Source organism: Sapajus apella, unplaced genomic scaffold (assembly GCF_009761245.1).
Source record: "Sapajus apella isolate SASKATOON/1434 unplaced genomic scaffold, GSC_monkey_1.0 scaffold53, whole genome shotgun sequence".
Taxonomy (NCBI): domain Eukaryota; kingdom Metazoa; phylum Chordata; class Mammalia; order Primates; family Cebidae; genus Sapajus; species Sapajus apella.
Window position 1 is genome coordinate 1961422 of NW_022436993.1, and position 18097 is coordinate 1979518.

At 42.5% G+C, this 18097-nt stretch overlaps 1 protein-coding gene, 1 non-coding gene and 1 pseudogene across 9 annotated transcripts in view; 1 reads left to right on the plus strand and 2 right to left on the minus strand.

Moving 5' to 3' along the window:
- The window catches only part of ACBD5 (acyl-CoA binding domain containing 5), a 42693-nt gene extending 30691 nt beyond the window's left edge, over positions 1-12002 (minus strand). For 2 of the 7 annotated variants that reach the window (XM_032243819.1, XM_032243818.1), the window contains exons 1-4: positions 10540-10740; positions 10187-10352; positions 5599-5719; positions 2650-2722 (exon numbers count right to left, since the gene is read on the minus strand). In XM_032243819.1, coding sequence (XP_032099710.1) covers positions 2650-2722; positions 5599-5719; positions 10187-10352; positions 10540-10554 — 375 coding nt within the window. In that variant the 5' untranslated portion in view covers positions 10555-10740. Of the gene's footprint in view, positions 1-2649; positions 2723-5598; positions 5720-10186; positions 10353-10539; positions 10741-11925 lie in introns of those variants that run through there. The other 5 variants (XM_032243824.1, XM_032243820.1, XM_032243825.1 and 2 more) reach the window with 4 other exon arrangements.
- Positions 3160-3219, minus strand: LOC116527277. The gene has a single exon (XR_004258469.1). It is a non-coding gene; the product is annotated as a U7 small nuclear RNA (small nuclear RNA).
- Positions 12003-12299: 297 nt separating the features above from the next.
- On the plus strand, positions 12300-14938 carry LOC116527195 (annotated as a pseudogene). Its single transcript, XR_004258419.1, has 2 exons — positions 12300-12363; positions 13894-14938. The product of XR_004258419.1 is annotated as a glyceraldehyde-3-phosphate dehydrogenase pseudogene (transcript).
- The last annotated feature ends 3159 nt before the right edge of the window (positions 14939-18097 follow it).

An 18097-nucleotide genomic window follows, 5' to 3' on the forward strand; every position in this document is an offset into this window, starting at 1 on the left:
CAGGAGGCTGAGGCAGGAGAATTGCCTGAACCCAGGAGGCGGAGGTTGCGGTCAGCCGAGATCGCGCCATTGCGCTCCAGCCTGGGTAACAAGAGCGAAACTCCGTCCCAAAAAAAAAAAAAAAAACAAGTGCTTCAGTTAGTAAATTATTGCAATTAGAGTAAGTCCCAAATTCAATAATCAGATCTTTGGAATAATGTACTATCTTGCAAAATTATTTAGAAACATGCAATTTTTTTTATTGATAGCCATAAAGCTAAACTCTAAAAATAATTCAAAAGAGTAATCACATTTTCAATTTACGGATATCTTGATATGTCTAGGTTTATCTCTAAAACTGTACCATAAACTTTGTCATATTCACAATATACAATGAAATTTTTAAAGTGTGAATGACAAGATTAAATTATTTTAATTACAGAAGGAGTTATTTTAGCAGCAATATAGTTTTAATCTTTCTAGGGGAAAAAGGCAGAATACACATTGCTTCATCGTTCTCCCACTTTAAACTGGCTATACAACCGATTAACACAATTGAATAGAAAAAATGGGTAAATTTTACTTAATGTGACAATTCAACTTTATATTATAGAAGTATGTCCTAAAACTATAAATACATTTAAGGTTAAAAAAAAAGTGAGACAAATAGTTATGAAACCAAAAAGCTTTAGATGATCTTTCTTTCTCTGCTTTTGAAAGGTCTATTTGTTATGGTGTTATTGACATAGTAAACAGCCAAAGGAACTTAAACTCTGCCCTCTATTACAAAGTCCACCAAATAAAAACTGCAAGAATACAACAAAGGGCACAACTATGAGCAGTGTGAAAGAAATTTAAAAAAGAAAAACAACAACAAAAAACTAGTCTAAATCTAGTAACAACAAATAAAAATTACTACAGAGATTAATACTATCAAACCATATGGCAAAAAATTATTCCTTTTTACAGATTATGTTCAAAGATAATTTACTTAAGATTATCAGACGTAGATTTCACAACTTCTGATCCATGTCTAACATAAAAATGGTTCTTTATAAAAAGTCTCGGCCAGGCACAGTGGCTCACGCCTGTAATCCCAGCACTTTGGGAGGCTGAGGCAAGTGGATCACCTGAGGTCAGGAGTTCCAGACCAGCCTGGCCAACATGGTGAAGCCCTGTCTCTACTAAAAATACAAAAATAAGCCAGGCGTGGTGGCATGCACCTGCAATTCCAGCTACTTGGGAGGCTGAGGAAGGAGAATCTCTTGAACCGGGGAGACAGAGGTTACAGTCACCTGAGATCATGCCACTGCACTCCAGCCTGGGCAACAGAGCAAGACTCTGTCTCAAACAAAAAAAAAAGTCTCTGTGATCATCTTTAAAATTCATGATTTCTCCCCAAAACCTAAAATGCAATAAAATAAATAAATGGGGGAAAAAAAAAATTCATGATTTCTTCATACACTTGCTCTCAAAAGAATGCCTCTGACACACTTAAAAGAGCTAGTTAATAATGAACACCCCTTCTTACTAGTTAGCAGAGAACTTGAAAACTTCTGTATCTTATTCTGCTTCTGAAGGAAAGCAGAAAAATGTGACTTCTTACAGAGAAGTCCAGTGATGAGAATACCTACCCCAATTTATGAGTGAAAATGTACATGAGAACATTGTTGAACTAAGTAAAAAGTTCCAAAGCAGAAATACTTTGAAGAGAGTCCAGGTACTTTCTAGACTCCTGAATAAGGGACTTTAATATTTTCAAAGATTACTATTTCTACACTTTCTCCAGAAGTTAACTATAGAAAAAGATTGGGAAGATTAAAAAACAAAAAAACAGGCTGGGCGCAGTGGCTCATGCCTGTAATCCCAGCACTTTGGGAGACTGAGGCAGGTGGATCACTTGAGGTCAGAAACTCAAGACCAGCCTGGACAACATGGCGAAACCACATCTCTACTAAAAATCCAAACATTAGCTGGACATGGTGTTTTGCCCCTGTAGTCCCAGCTACTCAGGAGGCTGAGGCAGGAGAATCATTTGAACCTGGGAGGCAGAGGTTGCAGTGAGCCAAGATTGCGCCACTGTACTTCAGCCTGGGCAACAGATCAAGACTCCGTCTCAAAACAAAAACAAAAACAAAATAATACATCACAGCCGGGCAAGGTGGCTCACACCTGTAATCCTAGCACTTTGGGAAGCCAAGGCAGGTGGATCACAAGGTCAGGAGTCCGAGGCTAGCCTGGCCAATATGGCGAAATCCTGTCTCTATTAAAAATACAAAAAATAGCCGAGCATGGTGGTGCGTCCCTGTAGTCCCAGCTACTCAGGAGGCTGAGGCAGAAGAATTGTTTGAACCAAGGAGGCGGAAGTTGCAGTGAGCCAAGATCGCACCACCGCACTCCAGTCTGGGCAACGAAGTAAGACTCTGTCTCAAAAAAAATAAAAAAAAAAAAAATAAGACATCACATCATCACAGTGTGATACATCTGAAGGAAAAAACACATCTTAAGATGGACTTCATGCGACAGAAGGTCCTATAAATCCAGTAACCTAGATTCTATTGTTTAACATACTACAATTTCCTTAAAACAAGGCAGCTAATTTGTCTAATAAACCAAATTAAATTAGAGCCGCTCTGAATTTTCATTTTAACTGTGAATTATTTTCCCTACCTTTTTCATTTCTTCAACATATGCAATCATGGCTTCCTCTTTGGTCATATCACCCAGTGAGCTCCAAGCATCCCTAGAAAATGAAAATAGCCACATAATGACAAAGAGACACCTGATTTTTAATTGCTCAGAATACAATTTTTAGTTGATGCTATAGGGCTATTAATTAAAACAGGCTCTACGTAAAGTCATAACAGGATTGTCTTAAATGTTCCACCATGAAGAAAATTAACATAGCAAATAAACTAGCAAATTAAATAGTATTTAAAACAAATAAGTATATAACCCATCTATGTAGCAATATACCAGAGACTACAGAATATTCATAAATATTTGCTAAAAACTCTTCAAAGTTTTTATATTATTACAAAGAACAGTAACAGAAATAAACATTTTAGAAGACGACATTATCGCTTCTCAGGCTTTTAGCTAAGATCAAATGTAGAAGACCACCTTAATTGTCACAGGCATGTTTTATTTTTTCTTTTCCTTTTTAATATAAATTTCTCAATGGGCTTTCAATAAAGACCATAAGCCTGCCAGAAAAATTCTAAAAGAGCTGTAACATGCAGGCAAGGGTTTTTTTGTTTTTTTTTTTTAAGATGGACTCTCGCTCTGTCACCCAGGCTAGAGTGCAGTGGTGTGATCTTGGCTGACTGCAACCTCCACTTCCCGGGTTCAAGCGATTCTCCTGCCTCAGCCTCTTGAGTAACTGGGATTACAGGTGAGCACCGCCACACCCAGCTAGTTTTTGTATTTTAGTAGACACAGGGTTTCTCCATGTTGGCCAGGCTGGTCTCGAACTACTGACCTCAGGTGATCCACCCACCTCGGCCTCCCAAAGTGCTGGAATTACAGGGATGAGCCACTATGCCCGGCCAGGCATATTTTAAATGAACAGACATTTTGGTTAAAAAGTTCCATTAATTTAAATAAGAGCCTAACTTATATATGTGAACTAAAAATGGAACTAATTTATCACTTCTAGAATACTGAAAATGTGAGGGATAGGCAATTTTTAAACCCCTAAACAATAATAGTTCTTTCAAATTTTTGTCTGATGTGTAAACCTCCCTTTTAATATGTTTTTCCCAGGAGTTTAACTCCACCAAAGGTCAATTCTAGGGGAAAAACATGAAGCAAATAATTATATCTTCTTAAAATGGGCAAATCAAATACTACTAAAATTAAGTTATATTAAATAATAACATATTACTATTTCATTTAACCTATTATTGTATGACTATTCATAAAGATCTTAGAGAAAAGTAGAGTACTGAGAAATCTTGAAACAAACTTATGGCACTTCCAGTGCAGGGTGAAGAAACTGAGCATCACAATGTGTGGGTTAAAAAAAAAACTGGGCTGGGCACAGTGGCTCAGCCTGTAATCCCAGCACTTTGGGAGGCTGAGGTGGGCGGATCACTTGAGGTCAGCAGTTTGAGACCAGCCTGTCCAACATGGTGAAACCCTGTCTCTACTAAAGATACAAAAATTAGCAAGGCATGGTGGCACACCCCTGTAATCCCAGCTACTCAGGAGACTGAGGCAGGAGAAACGTTTGAACCTGGGAGGCGGAGGTTGCAGTGAGGCAAAACAGCACTGCTGCACTCCAGCCTGGGCAACAGAGAGAGACTCCATCTCAAAAACCAAAACAAAACCGGTGCTTTGAGGCGGTTCACGCCTGTAATCCCAGCCAAGGCAGGTGGATCACTTGAGTCCATGAATTTGAGATCAGCCTGGGCAACACAGACAAACTCCATGTCTAGAAAAAATTTTTTAAAAATTAGCCAGATATGGTGACACACGTGTGTAGTCCCAGCTACTAGGAAGGTTGAGGTGGGAGGATTGTTTGAGCCCAGGAGGCAGAGGTTGCAGTGAGCCGTGATCGTGCCCCTGCACTCCAGCCTGAGTGACAGGAGTGAGACCCTGTGGCCAAAAAAAAAAGTGTGGGTGTTAAAACATGCTTTACCAATTAACATATTCTGTTCATAACGTACAGTCTAAAAGACTTTTGTCAGACATTTGTTAAGGCTTCAATTGCATTAAGAATATCAACTGTTAGCCAACTGGGAAAACAACACAGGTACAGGTATTTGTGTCTCTGATTCTTTTAATTTACAGTTTATAATTTTTTTAAGTATACTTTTTAGTTTATAATTCTTTTAAGTATTCAAAAAATCAAATTTCTATTCAAGTATAGTAAGTTAGAAGTAACAGCTTACATAAAAAGTTAGCATGGCAGTACCTGAGTCATATTCCTAGCTATCTACTCTTTTAAACGCTCAGTACAAGCAAGCAAAAGCCATTATTTTTCTTGGCAGGTAAAAGAGGCAGTGAAAGTTTGTTTCTTTAACTTAGGTTGGGATTTGCTCTTGGCTTAAAAAAAAAAAAAGGGGGGGGGAAACTCCATAAAAATAAAGATTAACTGAAAATGTTTCTTACCTTGGATGCACCTATCCCTTTTGGTTTTATTGGTTTCCTCTCCTCCCCAGGATTTTCCTATTTGTGTAAAACTGTGTTAAGAACACCTGGAGAGGCTGAGCACGGCAACTCACTCCTATCTATCATCCCAGCACTTTAGGAGGCTGAAGCGAGCGATCACTTGAGACCAGGAGTTCCAGACCAGCCTGGCCAACCTAGCAAAACCCTGTCTCTACTAAAAATACAAAAATTAGCTGGGCATGGTAGCGAGCATGTAATCCCAGCTACTTGGGAAGCTGAGGCAGGAGAATCGCTTGAAGCCAAGAGGCAGAGGTTGCAGTGAGCCGAGATCCTGCCACTGCACTCCCTCCTGGGCAACAAAAAAAAGAAAAAAACCTGGAGGATAAAAATTGTACCTAATACCTAGGACACTTTCTGCACAGAATAATATACAACAACTTAAGTAGTAGCCATATGATAATTATGTCATTAAAATTTAAATTCTTGCTCTACACAAAAAATTACCATTTATATCTTCCAATAGGATCCCAGAATCCAGGCCTTGAAAGTTTACAGGGTCCTTCAGTTGCCTGCTTATAGAAGCTATAAAATTTAAGCATCATTTCATTTGTTGGCTGGAATGAACCTGTTGTAAACACACAATATAAAACATTATATATAGATCATCTGGGGAATACAACAGATAATCTAAGGTTATAAATTAACTTAGCTATACTAATAGTGATTTTATATTTCGTTAATACTTTAGACAACGATTGATTTCTATCTTACAGAAAAGTTATGGCTTTGTTAGTTGCTTGCTTCTTTGATTTCAAAACACTCCGAGATTTTAAATTTTAATAGCAATGCCTAAGATGGTTCAATAAATAAAAGAATAAATGAAGAGATATGCTGTAGATATAACCAGAATAACCAGCTAATGTCTCTTTAAAAACATATTAAAATACAGAATAACTATTATTATACAACCATTTTAAAAAGTGTATTTTTATTCAAAATTTATAACAAATCATAACTGACTAGCATAAGTGAAAAAGTTACATGTATACTCTGCCAAATTTCAAATTATCAATATATAAGAAATTTGGGGCTAAAGCCAAATAGTATACACTATGGTAGAAAAAGAATTAATCCAAGATAAAATAGATTTCTCACTCCTACCTCTGTAATTTTGGAAATATCAATTTCTTTGAGAATAATTCTTCATATATGTTTCTACCATATCTATAACTTTTTACATGTTTAAATTTTCAAATTGGTCAGGTGTGGTGGCTCACCCCTGTAATCAAAGCACTTTGTGAGGCTGAGGTGGGCAGATCACCTGACCCCAGGAGTTCAAGGCCAGACTGGGCAACATAGCAAAACCCTGTCTCTACAAAAAAAAAAATTAGTTGGGTGTGATAGCACACCCTGTAGTCCTAGCTACTCAGGAGGCTAAGTGGGGAGGATCTCCTGAGCCTGGGAGGTCAAGGCTGCAGTGAGCTGTGATCGTGCCACTGCATTACAGCCTAGGTGACAGAAAAAAACCCTGTCTCAAAAAAAAAAATTTCAAATTGTATAAGCAAGTGCTATAAGTTGCAATATTCTCAATAATTGAAAAATTGGAATGTTAATGTTTTAAAGGAAATAACTGTTTAAATAATTATGATATTAACTATAACAGGACAATTTATAACTGTGACCCTAAAAAGTTATATTGTAGAAAAATATAAATAATAGTATAAGTTCCATGATCTACTATACATTTAACAAAAATAAGTTTAAAAACAATGTATATAACATGATACATCTTTGCAAAATATTTATATACATAAAAAGTACAGTAGAAAGATAAACATCAAAATGTTTAAAGACTATCTCTGGATAGTAAATATACAGATTATTTTCCTTTTTGTTTATCTATTTTTAAAAAGTTTTTTTTTATTTAAGCGACATTCAGAGCTACTGGAAATCAACAAAAAGGTTTTAAACATCAGTGTATATTATCTTTATAACAAAATTATAAAAATAAAAATTGTAACAAGATATTTTTTAAAGTTTGTAAATTGAATAAGCTAGCAGTTTATAAGATCTGTGGGCTGGGAGCAGTGGCTCACGCCTGTAATCGTAGCACTTTGGGAGGCCCAGGTGGGTGGATCACCTGAGGTCAGAAGTTCAAGACGAGCCTGGCCAACATGGTGAAACCCCATCTCTACTAAAATACAAAAAACTAGTAGGGCCTGTGTGTCAGGTGCCTGTAATCAGCTATTCGGGAGGCTGAGATGGGAGAACTGCTTGAACCTGGGAGATGGTAGTTGCAGTGAGCCAAGATTGCTCCACTGCTCTAGCCTGGGCAGCTGAGCAAGGCTCCATCTCAAAAAAAAAAAAAAAAAGCTGTGGAAATTACCACACAGCTGGTGTTTCCAGTTTGGCCAAGAGTTCATAATTAATTCTCAAATCACAATAATAATTATCTGTATGGGCCGGGCGCGGTGGCTCAAGCCTGTAATCCCAGCACTTTGGGAGGCCAAGGCGGGTGGATCACGAGGTCAAGAGATCGAGACCATCCTGGTCAACATGGTGAAACCCCGTCTCTACTAAAACTACAAAAAATTAGCTGGGCATGGTGGCACGTGCCTGTAATCCTGGCTACTCAGGAGGCTGAGGCAGGAGAATTGCCTGAACCCAGGAAGCGGAGGTTGCGGTGAGCCGAGATCGCGCCATTGCACTCCAGCCTGGGTAACAAGAGCGAAACTCCGTCTCAAAAAAAAAAAAATAATAATAATAATTATCTGTATAATATGTGTACATTTAGGAGTACCTAATAGGTACAGTATTTTAATGTTACAATCCTTTATACAGCAGAGGGAAAAAAATGGAGAAACCACAGTTTTAGTGGTCACTCATTTAAATAACACAAATCTAAATTTAAAATATCAAAAGTCTAATCTCAAAATATCTTCAGTAAGTCAACCAAATAAGTTTATTGGCTTAGGTGAATGATATTAAAAAAACGAAAACATACATTTGTTGAGTGTAGTCTGTGTGTAAGGCACTCTGAGTCTGTCCTCAAGGGGCTTATACAAGATAGATTTAATATGTGTCTGAAATATTATCTAAGAATTCTAATTTTGAAAGGTTAAGGTCATACCAAACATAGACACCACAGGATCCATTACTACTTCAGGCCTTAAATAAATATTGAGCAACAAGAAACAAAAAACTGCAAGATCTTGCTCTTCACAAATGGTTCAGAGCAAATTAAATGGTTTAAAAGTAAAATTACAAAAATATTTATAACAATTCATCATGACAAACTTCTGCTTCAATTAATATCAACTTAATTTCAGGGGATAACAGTATACTGGATATTGTCCAACACAGTTACCATTTGATAGGGTATCTTAATTTTGCAATACCTTCTTAAATGTTATGTAAATACAAACTGTACTTTAATTTATATGGGTTTCCTAATAAGTGGTATGTAATGTCAACAGGGATAGTGGCCTAGAGACATCAGTCTAGCTTTACCTGTATTCAAAAAGAACTATAAAAATGTGTGCTTTAGGAGAAAGGGTAAACATACTACTTACATAAAACTCTTAGAATCATAACTTTCTATAAGTTCTACAATCAGGGACATAAAAAATCAATACCTAAATAAGTTCATATGTTATTTATTTATATTTTGTTTATTCTTTCTTATCTTTTAGTCCTAAAATAGAATGTTTGGAATTACAAAAGGTTCAGATAACACCATAGAAGATAAAAAAAGATAAAATTACAAATGGAACACTATTTTGTGTATATTTGTTTTTAAAACTTTCTGAATCTGCATTTAATGAATTTTTGTTGAATGATTTGTGTTGAATATCTGTTACCTAGCCAAATGATAATTAATGAAAACAGAAACCATGATATTAAATATTATAGTGACGTATTATTATTGTATTCGGTTAGTTTTACAACTGTGGCACAGTAGTACCTAAAATTACTTTTTAAATATGTTTATTGTGAAATATAATTCGTATAATGTAGAAGGATGTGAATTGAAAAGTAAGTCTTCCTCTCTAAAGTTCTGCACTTAGAACAAAGAAAAATATTTAACAAGGGCCGGGCATGGTGGCTCACGCCTGTAATCCCAGCACTTTGCGAGGCGGAGACGGGCGAATCACGAGGTCAGAAGTTTGAGACCAACCTGGCCAACATGGCGAAACCCTGTCTATATAAAAAATTAGCTCGGCGTAGTAGCGGTTGCCTGTAATCCCAGCTACTTGGGAGGCTGAGGGAGGAGAATCCCTTGAACCTGGGAGGCGGAGGTTACTATGAGCTGAGATGGTGCCACTGCACTCCAGCCCGGGCGATAGAGTGAGACTCTGTCTCAAAAAAAAAAAAAGAGAGAAAGAAAAATATTTAACTAATGGCCAAAAACTTTGCATTGGTCTATGACATAAAATTACAAATTCAAAAAGCGCTGCAAATTGTCAACAGGGTAAATACGAAGAAAAACCACACCTACTAGTCAAATCGCTGAAAACCGAAAAGAAATCTAAAAAGCAGCCAGAGAAATAACGCATTAAATAAAAAAGATCAGCAACTCCAATGACTTTTTTCTCACAAGCTGCAAAGAAGGTCCAATATGAGTATAAAAAAGATAACATTGTACAATGGAATAGCAAATACAAAGGTAGTAAATATATATTTATAAAAATAAAGAGAAATCATTTCACAACTGGCTATAGTTCTTTCTTTTCTGCGCCTTCGTATCAAAAGTTTTCAGAGGGCTCAAGCTGGTAGACCCTGCACGTGTTCATTAGGCATCCCCATCCCAGATTTTTTTTAAACACCCAAACCCGCAGTCATTAAGTGACAAGACTTTTGTTTTCAACAATATAAACTACTTAAAACCTGGATATTATCTCTTTCTCCGGTTTGGAAGATCAAAAGGTAATTAATTCATATTCAGTAGAATCCCTTTCACTACATAGCTCCTACACAGGAAAAAAAAAAAGTAGGCTAAATAAACAACACTAGAACCAGAAGCTGAAAGGAGGTAAGCCGGGGCCTCGGGCCTCTCTGCAGGGCGTCTCCAGCCAAGGCCCAGCGCACGTACCATTCTTCGGCAAACTCTGGATCACCTTCACCGCTGCCTCAAACCTGGTCTCATGCACGGATCTCGTGTCCGCCATCTCCAGCCGCCAGCGCCGGCCCCGGTCCCAAGGTCTGTCGGCGGGAATCAGGCAGCAGCAGCACCAGCTTTCCCAGGAGCCTGCATGAAACTGGAACATGGAGCGCAGCCGCGGATCAACATGCCCCAAAAGGAGTAGGCCCGGGAGCGTAGCGGGTCAGTTCCCCTTTGCCCTGCCCTCCAGGCTACACGGATCAAGGCGGCTCGGCTCCTTCCTCCTCCCCCGGGGCGTGACTAAGGCCACGAATCCGGCCCGCGGCGACAGCAAAACAACTCACCGAGAGGAAGAGCATGTCTAGCAGAAGGCAGAGGGGGTCCGGGCACCGATGGCCGCGGAGCCGCTCTCCCACCCGGGGGACCCTGGCGGAGCAGCCACACCCCCCATTCCGCCGGAGTCCGTCTGTCAGTCCGCGCCCTCCCCACAGCCCCGCCCCAGAGTCACCGGAGGACGCACTGGCGCCGCCGCCGCCGCAGCGGCCGTGCAGCAAACCCCACCCACCGGCTCCGCCGCCGCGGCGAGGACGCGCGCGATCAGTCTGTCCCCAGAGGAGGGCCCGGGAAGCGGGGAAAGGAGGAGAGAGAACGCTCCAGGGTGCCACAGCCCCGGCTTTGTGCGGGGAGCCACCTGTGCTCACTTTTGTTCAGAAGGGGGAAACCGAGGCCGGACCGATATGTCCGCTCTGGCAGCCGGGTGGACGAGCGCTGGGGATGCGGGTTTGGGTCTGCGCCTGGGCCGGAAGCTGCGCGCGACGGCACCGCTGGGCAACAAAAATGACTCCGCGGTCCCCAGCGCCTGCACTCTCCTAGGTTAAGGTTTGAGGAAGGTAATGGGGCCTAAGCCAAGGGTTTTGAGTCGGGACAGGTTCTGTGCGAACCCCCAGTTCTGCCATTTAAGTTCTGTGACCTAGGGCAAGTCACTTAGCCTCTCCAGTGGCAATCGGGACACCACTCTAAAGGGTAGATGGAGGAAAGCATTGGGGACCTTAGATGGAGGTGCTCAGCAGTCCTTGGCCCGCGGGTCTTCGACAGTTCTCGCCGCCCTGAGCCAAGGACGTCTGAGCAGCAGCCAAAGGAGAGGGGAGTTCGCCGGCTCCTAAACTGGTGTGGGACGGAGGGCGACTTCCCCTCCACTAGCTTTCCACCCAGCCCCAGGGAGCCAATCACCACCAGGCGGATTTAATAGGAGACTGGGACTCAAGTGGCTCACACCAGTAATCCCGACACGTTGAGAGGCAGAGTGGGGAGGATCGCTTGAGGCCAGGAGTTCAAGACCAGCCTGGGCAACATGGCGAGACCCTGTCTCTATTTAAGGAACCAATTAATTTTTTTAAAAAAATTAAAAGTAAGATACTGGGCGTGGAGGGAGTGGCCAATGAGGAGCCTTTATGGATCATCAACCCTAGAAAGGGGGTACCCTGGGCCTTCAACTTACTAGCGCAACCCCCAGAGTCCTTAGGCATTTGGTAAATGTACCAGTCCCAAAGCTGCTGGGGGGACTGGCTAAGGTTGTGACGGTGGAGTCCTTTGGCCTGGAAATCCCAAAGTCTCCCGGATGGAAGAGTCGTTTTTGTCAGTTCGGGGGATGGGTTAGGAGGATTGCTAGTAAAAATCGAGTCGCAGAGCGTAAGTTACTCTTCCCTCGGAGCCGCGGCGCTGGCATTTACCTTGGTCTTGCAGGGCAAGGCCAGTCCGGTAATGTCCCCGATGCCCACCCCTCGCCCGGCCCCCGCGGGCTTATGGGAAATGTAGTCCCCCGCTCCGCCGCGCTTCCAGACACCTCACAGCCGCGGCCCGGGTTCCTGCCAGCTCTTCCGGTTCGGCGTTTGTGTCCGGCGGAAGCGCCCACCCTGCGGCGGAAATCCCTCCTTCCTAGCGAGTGGTTTGTGGTGTTTCTTTGAAATACCACATCGGCTTCTAGTGTAAGGGACAATTCTCAATGGTGTCTTTGAGAGCTATCCTCGTGTGACTGGGCTGGAATCAGAGCACTGGGGTCTAATTTCTTGCCCCCAATGCTTACTAATTTTTGGGTCTTTAATGAATGCCGAGCGCTGTTCTGGGAATAAAGACTGCCCGTTACTGTGTGCATGGTATTCGCAAAGGATGTAACATATTCCCAAAACGCTGTAGGGTGTTTACCAGTGATGAAATTCAGAGTCATATTAACTGCCTTGCCCAAGGTATCACAGTTTAGGAAGCAGCAGAGCTAAGAGTCAGTGAACCCAAAAAACTCTTGCTTTAAATCTTGGAGTTACTTTCTCAGCACACCAAAGGGAGATACTTACTCAGACTAGGAACACTTTTTGCGTTTAATGATGTGTGTGTGTGTTTTTATAGGCTCAGCGGGGGTTTGGGTGGTGCCCTCACTGTGTCGCCCAGGCTGGTCTGGAACTCTTGGCCACAAGCAATCCTTCTGCTTTGGCTTCCCAAAGGGCTGGGATTACAGACCTGAGCTACTGCTGCCCTCAGCCAAATTCTTTTGTTTGTTTTAGGTATGTTACCCAGGCAGGTCACAAATTCCTGGGCTCAAATAAATGATCCTTCCACCTCAGCCACCTGAGTAGTTAGGGTTACAGAAAGGAATCACCACACCCAGTTCTTCAATAATATATATTGTTTTCTCCACCCCTTCTCGTATAGCTATGCTGGTTTAGATATGGTAACTCCTGCTGGAACATATTAATGATTTGGTGGATTGAATCACTTCCCAAGGTGCCTTCCAATTGTGTCAACCTGTAATTCTACCTAAAATATGTTATCTCATGAGACACAAGTTCATGTCTTCCAGTATTTTCAGTACAATACCTAATAGGACTATTCTTGATCATGTATTTCTAGAGATGTTTTAGATTCAAAAGTAAAATAATACATGTATTGATTCCCCTCCCCTCAGACGGAGTTTCACTCTTGTTGCCCAGGCTGGAGTGTGATGGCGCCATCTCGTCCGCCTCCCGGTTCAAGCGATTTCCTGCCTCAGCCTCCCAAGTAGCTGGGATTACAGGCCCGCGTCACCTCCCGGTTCATTTTTTGTATTTTTAGTACAGACGGGGTTTCATCATGTTAGCCAGGATGGTCTCGATCTCCTGACCTTGTGATCCGTCCGCCTCGGCCTCCCAAAGTGCTGGGATTACAGGCGTGAGCCACCGACCCTGGCTGAAAAGAAAACATTTTAAAAACCAGACTCAGTGGCTCACGCCTGTAATCTCAACACAAACCAAGGCGGGCAGACTGTTTGAGCTCAGGAATTAGAGTCCAGCGTGGGCAGCATGTTGAAACAGCATCTCTACTGAAACAAAAACAAAACAATTGTTGGGCGTGATGGTGCGCGCCTGTAATCCCAGCTACTCAGGAGGCTGAGGCAGGAAAATTGCTTGAACTCGGGACTCGAGGTTGCAGTGAGCAGAGACTGTGCCACTGCACTCCAGTCTGGGTGGGGGAGTGAGACTCTGCTAAAAACAAAAACATACATACAGCCTATTGAAAAGCAATGAGAACAAATAAACTACAACTATTTAACATCTATGAATCTCACATAGTGTCAAGAAAAAGATTCAAAAGAGAACATACTGGCTCTCTGCTACTCCAGTTCACCAGACAGCCCTATCTTGTCCCCCATCGCCATCCACATCCCTGAGACACCAAGGGGAAGGTGAAGGTCGGAGTTAACAGATTTGGTCGTTTTGGGCGCCTGGTCACCAGGGCTGCTTTTAACTCTGGTAAAGTGGATATTGTCGCCATCAATGATCCCTTCATTGACCTCAACTACATGGTCTACATGTTCCAGTATGATTCCACCCATGGCAAATTCCATGGCACTGTCAAGGCTGAGAACCGGAAGCTTGTCATCAATGGAAATCCCATCACCATCTTCCAGGAGCGAGATCCCTCCAAAATCAAGTGGGGCGATGCTGGCACTGAGTACATGGTGGAGTCCACTGGCGTCTTCACCACCATGGAGAAGGCTAGCGCTCACTTGCAGGGGGGAGCTAAAAGGGTCATCATTATCTGCCCCCTCTGCTGATGCCCCCATGTTCATGATGGGCGTGAACTATGAGAAGTATGACAGGAGCCTCAATATCGTCAGCAATGGCTCCTGCACCACCAACTGCTTAGCACCCCTGGCCAAGGTCATCCATGACAACTTTGGTATCGTGGAAAGACTCATGACCACTGTCCACACCATCACTGCCACCCAGAAGACCGTGGATGGACCCTCTGGGAAACTGTGGTGTGATGGCCTTGGGGCTCTCCAGAACATCACCCCTGCCTCTATTGGTGCTGCCAAGGCCGTGGGCAAGGTCATCCCTGAACTGAACAGGAAGCTCACTGGCATGGCTTTCCGTGTCCCCACTGCCAACGTGTCAGTGGTGGACCTGACCTGCCATCTGGAAAAACCTGCCAAATATGATGACATCCAGAAGGTGGTGAAGCAGGCATCGGAGGGCCCCCTCAAGGGCATCCTGGGCTACACTGAGCACCAGGTGGTGTCCTCTGACTTCAACAGCGACACTCATTCTTCCACCTTCGATGCTGGGGCTGGCATTGCCCTCAACGACCACTTTGTCAAGCTCATTTCCTGGTACGACAATGAATTTGGCTACAGCAACAGGGTAGTGGACCTCATGTCCCACATGTCCTCCAAGGAGTAAGACCCCTGGACCACCAGCCCCTGCAAGAGCACAAGAGGAAGAGAGGCCCTCGCTGCTGGGGAGTCCCTGCCACAGAGTCCCCCACCACACTGAATTGCCCCTCCTCACAGTTTCCATGCAGACCCCTTGAAGAGGGAGGGGCCTAGGGAGCCCCACCTTGTCGTGTACCATCAATAAAGTCCCCTGTGCTCAGCCAAAAAAAAAAAAAAGAGAGAACATACCGTATTATATATGATTCTATTTCTATAAAGTTAAAAAATAGACAAAATCAATATATTAGAATTGTGGCTGGAGAATGCAGTATCTGCGAATCCAACAAGGAAATTTCTGGTGGTCTGGTAATGCTCTATTTCTTGAATTAGGTGTTTGTTACATGAACGTGTCCTCTCTTGAAATGGATATATTTAACTCTATTAAATGTATATTTTTAACTCTATTAAATGTTTACTTTTCTTTGTGTATATTATACTTAAATTAAAATTTACATCAAATTTTTATTTTCAAAAACCAAGTACCAGGCCTGGCACAGTGACTTACACCTGTAACCTCAACACTGGGAGGCCGAGGCGAGTGGATCACTTGAGCTCAAAAGTGATTCTTAGGCTGGTGCTGCTGCAAATTTAAAAAAAAAAAAAGAAAAAGAAAAAGGGTTGGGGAGCAGTGTGAGCAACATGGCAAAACTTCGTCTCTACAAAAAATACCAAAATTAGCTGGAGTAGTGGTGTGCACCTGTAGTTCCAGCTACTTGGAAAGCTGAGAGGCTGAGGTGGGAGGATATCTTGAGCCCTGGAGGTCAAGGCCATATTCGTGCCACTGCACCCCAACCTGGAAGACAAAGTAAGACCCTTTCTCAAAAAAAAAAAAAAAAAAGGGGGGGGGGACAGGCAGGTGACTTTCACCTGTAATCCCAGGATTTAGGAATGCCAAGGAGGGTAGATCACGAGGGCAGGAGATTGAGACCATCCTGGCCAACATGGTGAAACCCCATCTCCACCAAAAATACAAAACAAAAAAAAAAAAATTAGCTGGGCGTGGTGGCGCATGCCTGTAGTCCCAGTTAGTCGGAAGGCTGAGACAGGAGAATTGTTTGAACCCAGGAGGCAGAGATTACAGTGAGCTGAGATCGCTCCATTGCACTCCAGCCTGGGTAACATGAGTGAAACTCCGTCTCAAAAAGTGGCATGGAAACAATAGTGATTAAATGTATGTGACACAGATGGGGAACATATTACAGGTAAAGCAACATTTGAGCAGACTCTTCTGGGATGAGATGGTATTTATAAGCAGAGAGGATGGGAAGAGAGCCATTTTAGGGAGAGAGATAAAAGCTACCAGAGCATACCACATGTGATAAGCAGAAAATCTATCAAAGTGATAGAATCATAGATATGAGTGAAGGTGAGACAAAGTGTGAGATACAAAGCTGGTTAAGACTGACTTGAAAGTCATATATGCCATGCAAAGGGGCTTGGGTGTTGTTTATAAATCCATAAACATTATACATTTTAAGCAAGATATGGTGGCTCATGTTTGGATTCCCATCACTTTGGGAGGCTGAGACAGGAGGATCACTTGAGCCCAGGAGTTGGAGACCAGCCTGGGCACCAGTCAGACCCTATCTCTAAAGAGAAAAAAAAATTTTTAATTAGCTGGGCATTGTGTCACGTGCCTGTGGTCCCAGCTACTTGGGAGGTGGAGGTGGGAACATTGATGGAGCCCGGGAGGGCTGAGGACGAAATAAACCATGATTGCGCCTCTGCACTCCAGCCAAAGATTATATCTCTCAATCGAAACAACAAAGACTAGTATATATTTTTGCATCAGCTAGGGTTTAATAAGGGAAGCAGAACCACTGTGATAAATGTGGTATCAGAGATCTATTACAGAGATTAGACTTTATGTAATCATGGGAGCTGATGAAGAGGCCTATTGCCTCTGTGTCTATAGGGGCCTAATGTTGCTATAGGTTAGCCTATCTACTAACCAGGAACTGGTCTGAAGCAGGGAAGAGCAAGGACAAACTGAAACCTCTATGGAAAAACGAATCCATGCAGACAAATTGAATCCTGCATTCTCTCTCTCCACCTCTCAACTCAATGGCATGGATGGCCTTCAGAATAAGACGGTGCTAATCATCATAGAGCTGAACATATACCCGACCCAGGACTCAGAGAAGCTGTGGGCCAAGTTGCTACTCCATTCCTGGTACCTTTCAGAGCTACATCTATTCTGCTTGTCAACTCTCACAAAATTCTTCTTTCTTTCTTTCTTTTTTTTTTTTTTTTTTTTTTGTGTGTGGTGGTGTCTTGTTCTGCCGCCCAGGCTGGAGTGCAGTGGCATGATCTCGGCTCATTGCAACCTCCACCTCCTGGGTTCAAGCAATTCTTCTGCCTCAGCCTCCAGAGTAGCTGGGATTACTGGTACATGCCACTGCATCTGGCTAATTTTGTATTTTTAGTAGAGCCAGGTTTTCACTGTGTTGGCCAGGCTGGTCTTGAACTCCTGACCTCAAGTGATCCACCCTCCTCGACCTCCCAAACTGCTGAGATTACAGGTGTGAGCCACCAGGCCTGGCTGTTTTTTTATTTTATTTTTTTAATTAATTTCACAAAATCCTTATGGCCTAACCCTAAAATAGTACAAAAGAAAGAAGAGAATTCAGAGAGGTGTGGCTCTAGCTTAGCTAATGATGACCCAGTACAAATTCACTATAATTATTGTTAAGTGTTGCTTTCAGAGTGGCCAAATAAAGTTTATTCCAGTAATACATAGAAAGGTAAACATTAGAAAATCTACTAAAGTAGGCTGGGCGTGGTGCCTCACACTTGTAATGCCAGCACTTTGGGAGGCTGAGGTGGGTGGATCACCTGTGGTCAGGAGTTCAAGACCAGCTTGGCCAACATGGTGAAACCCTGTCTCCACCAAAAATACAAAAGTGGTGTCAGACGTCTGTAATTCCAGCTACTCTGGAGGCTGAGGCAGGAGAATCACTTGAACCCAGGAGGCGGAGGTTGCAGTGAGTCAGGATCGTGCCACTGCACTCCAGCCTGAGCAACAAGGTAAGAGTCTGTCAAAAGAAAATAAAAAAAAGAAAGGAAAGGAAAAGAGAAAGAAAAGAAAGAAAGAGAGAAAGAAAGAAAGTCTACTAATATAGATTTTAAAATAAAAAAAAATGAAAAAAAAAAAAAGA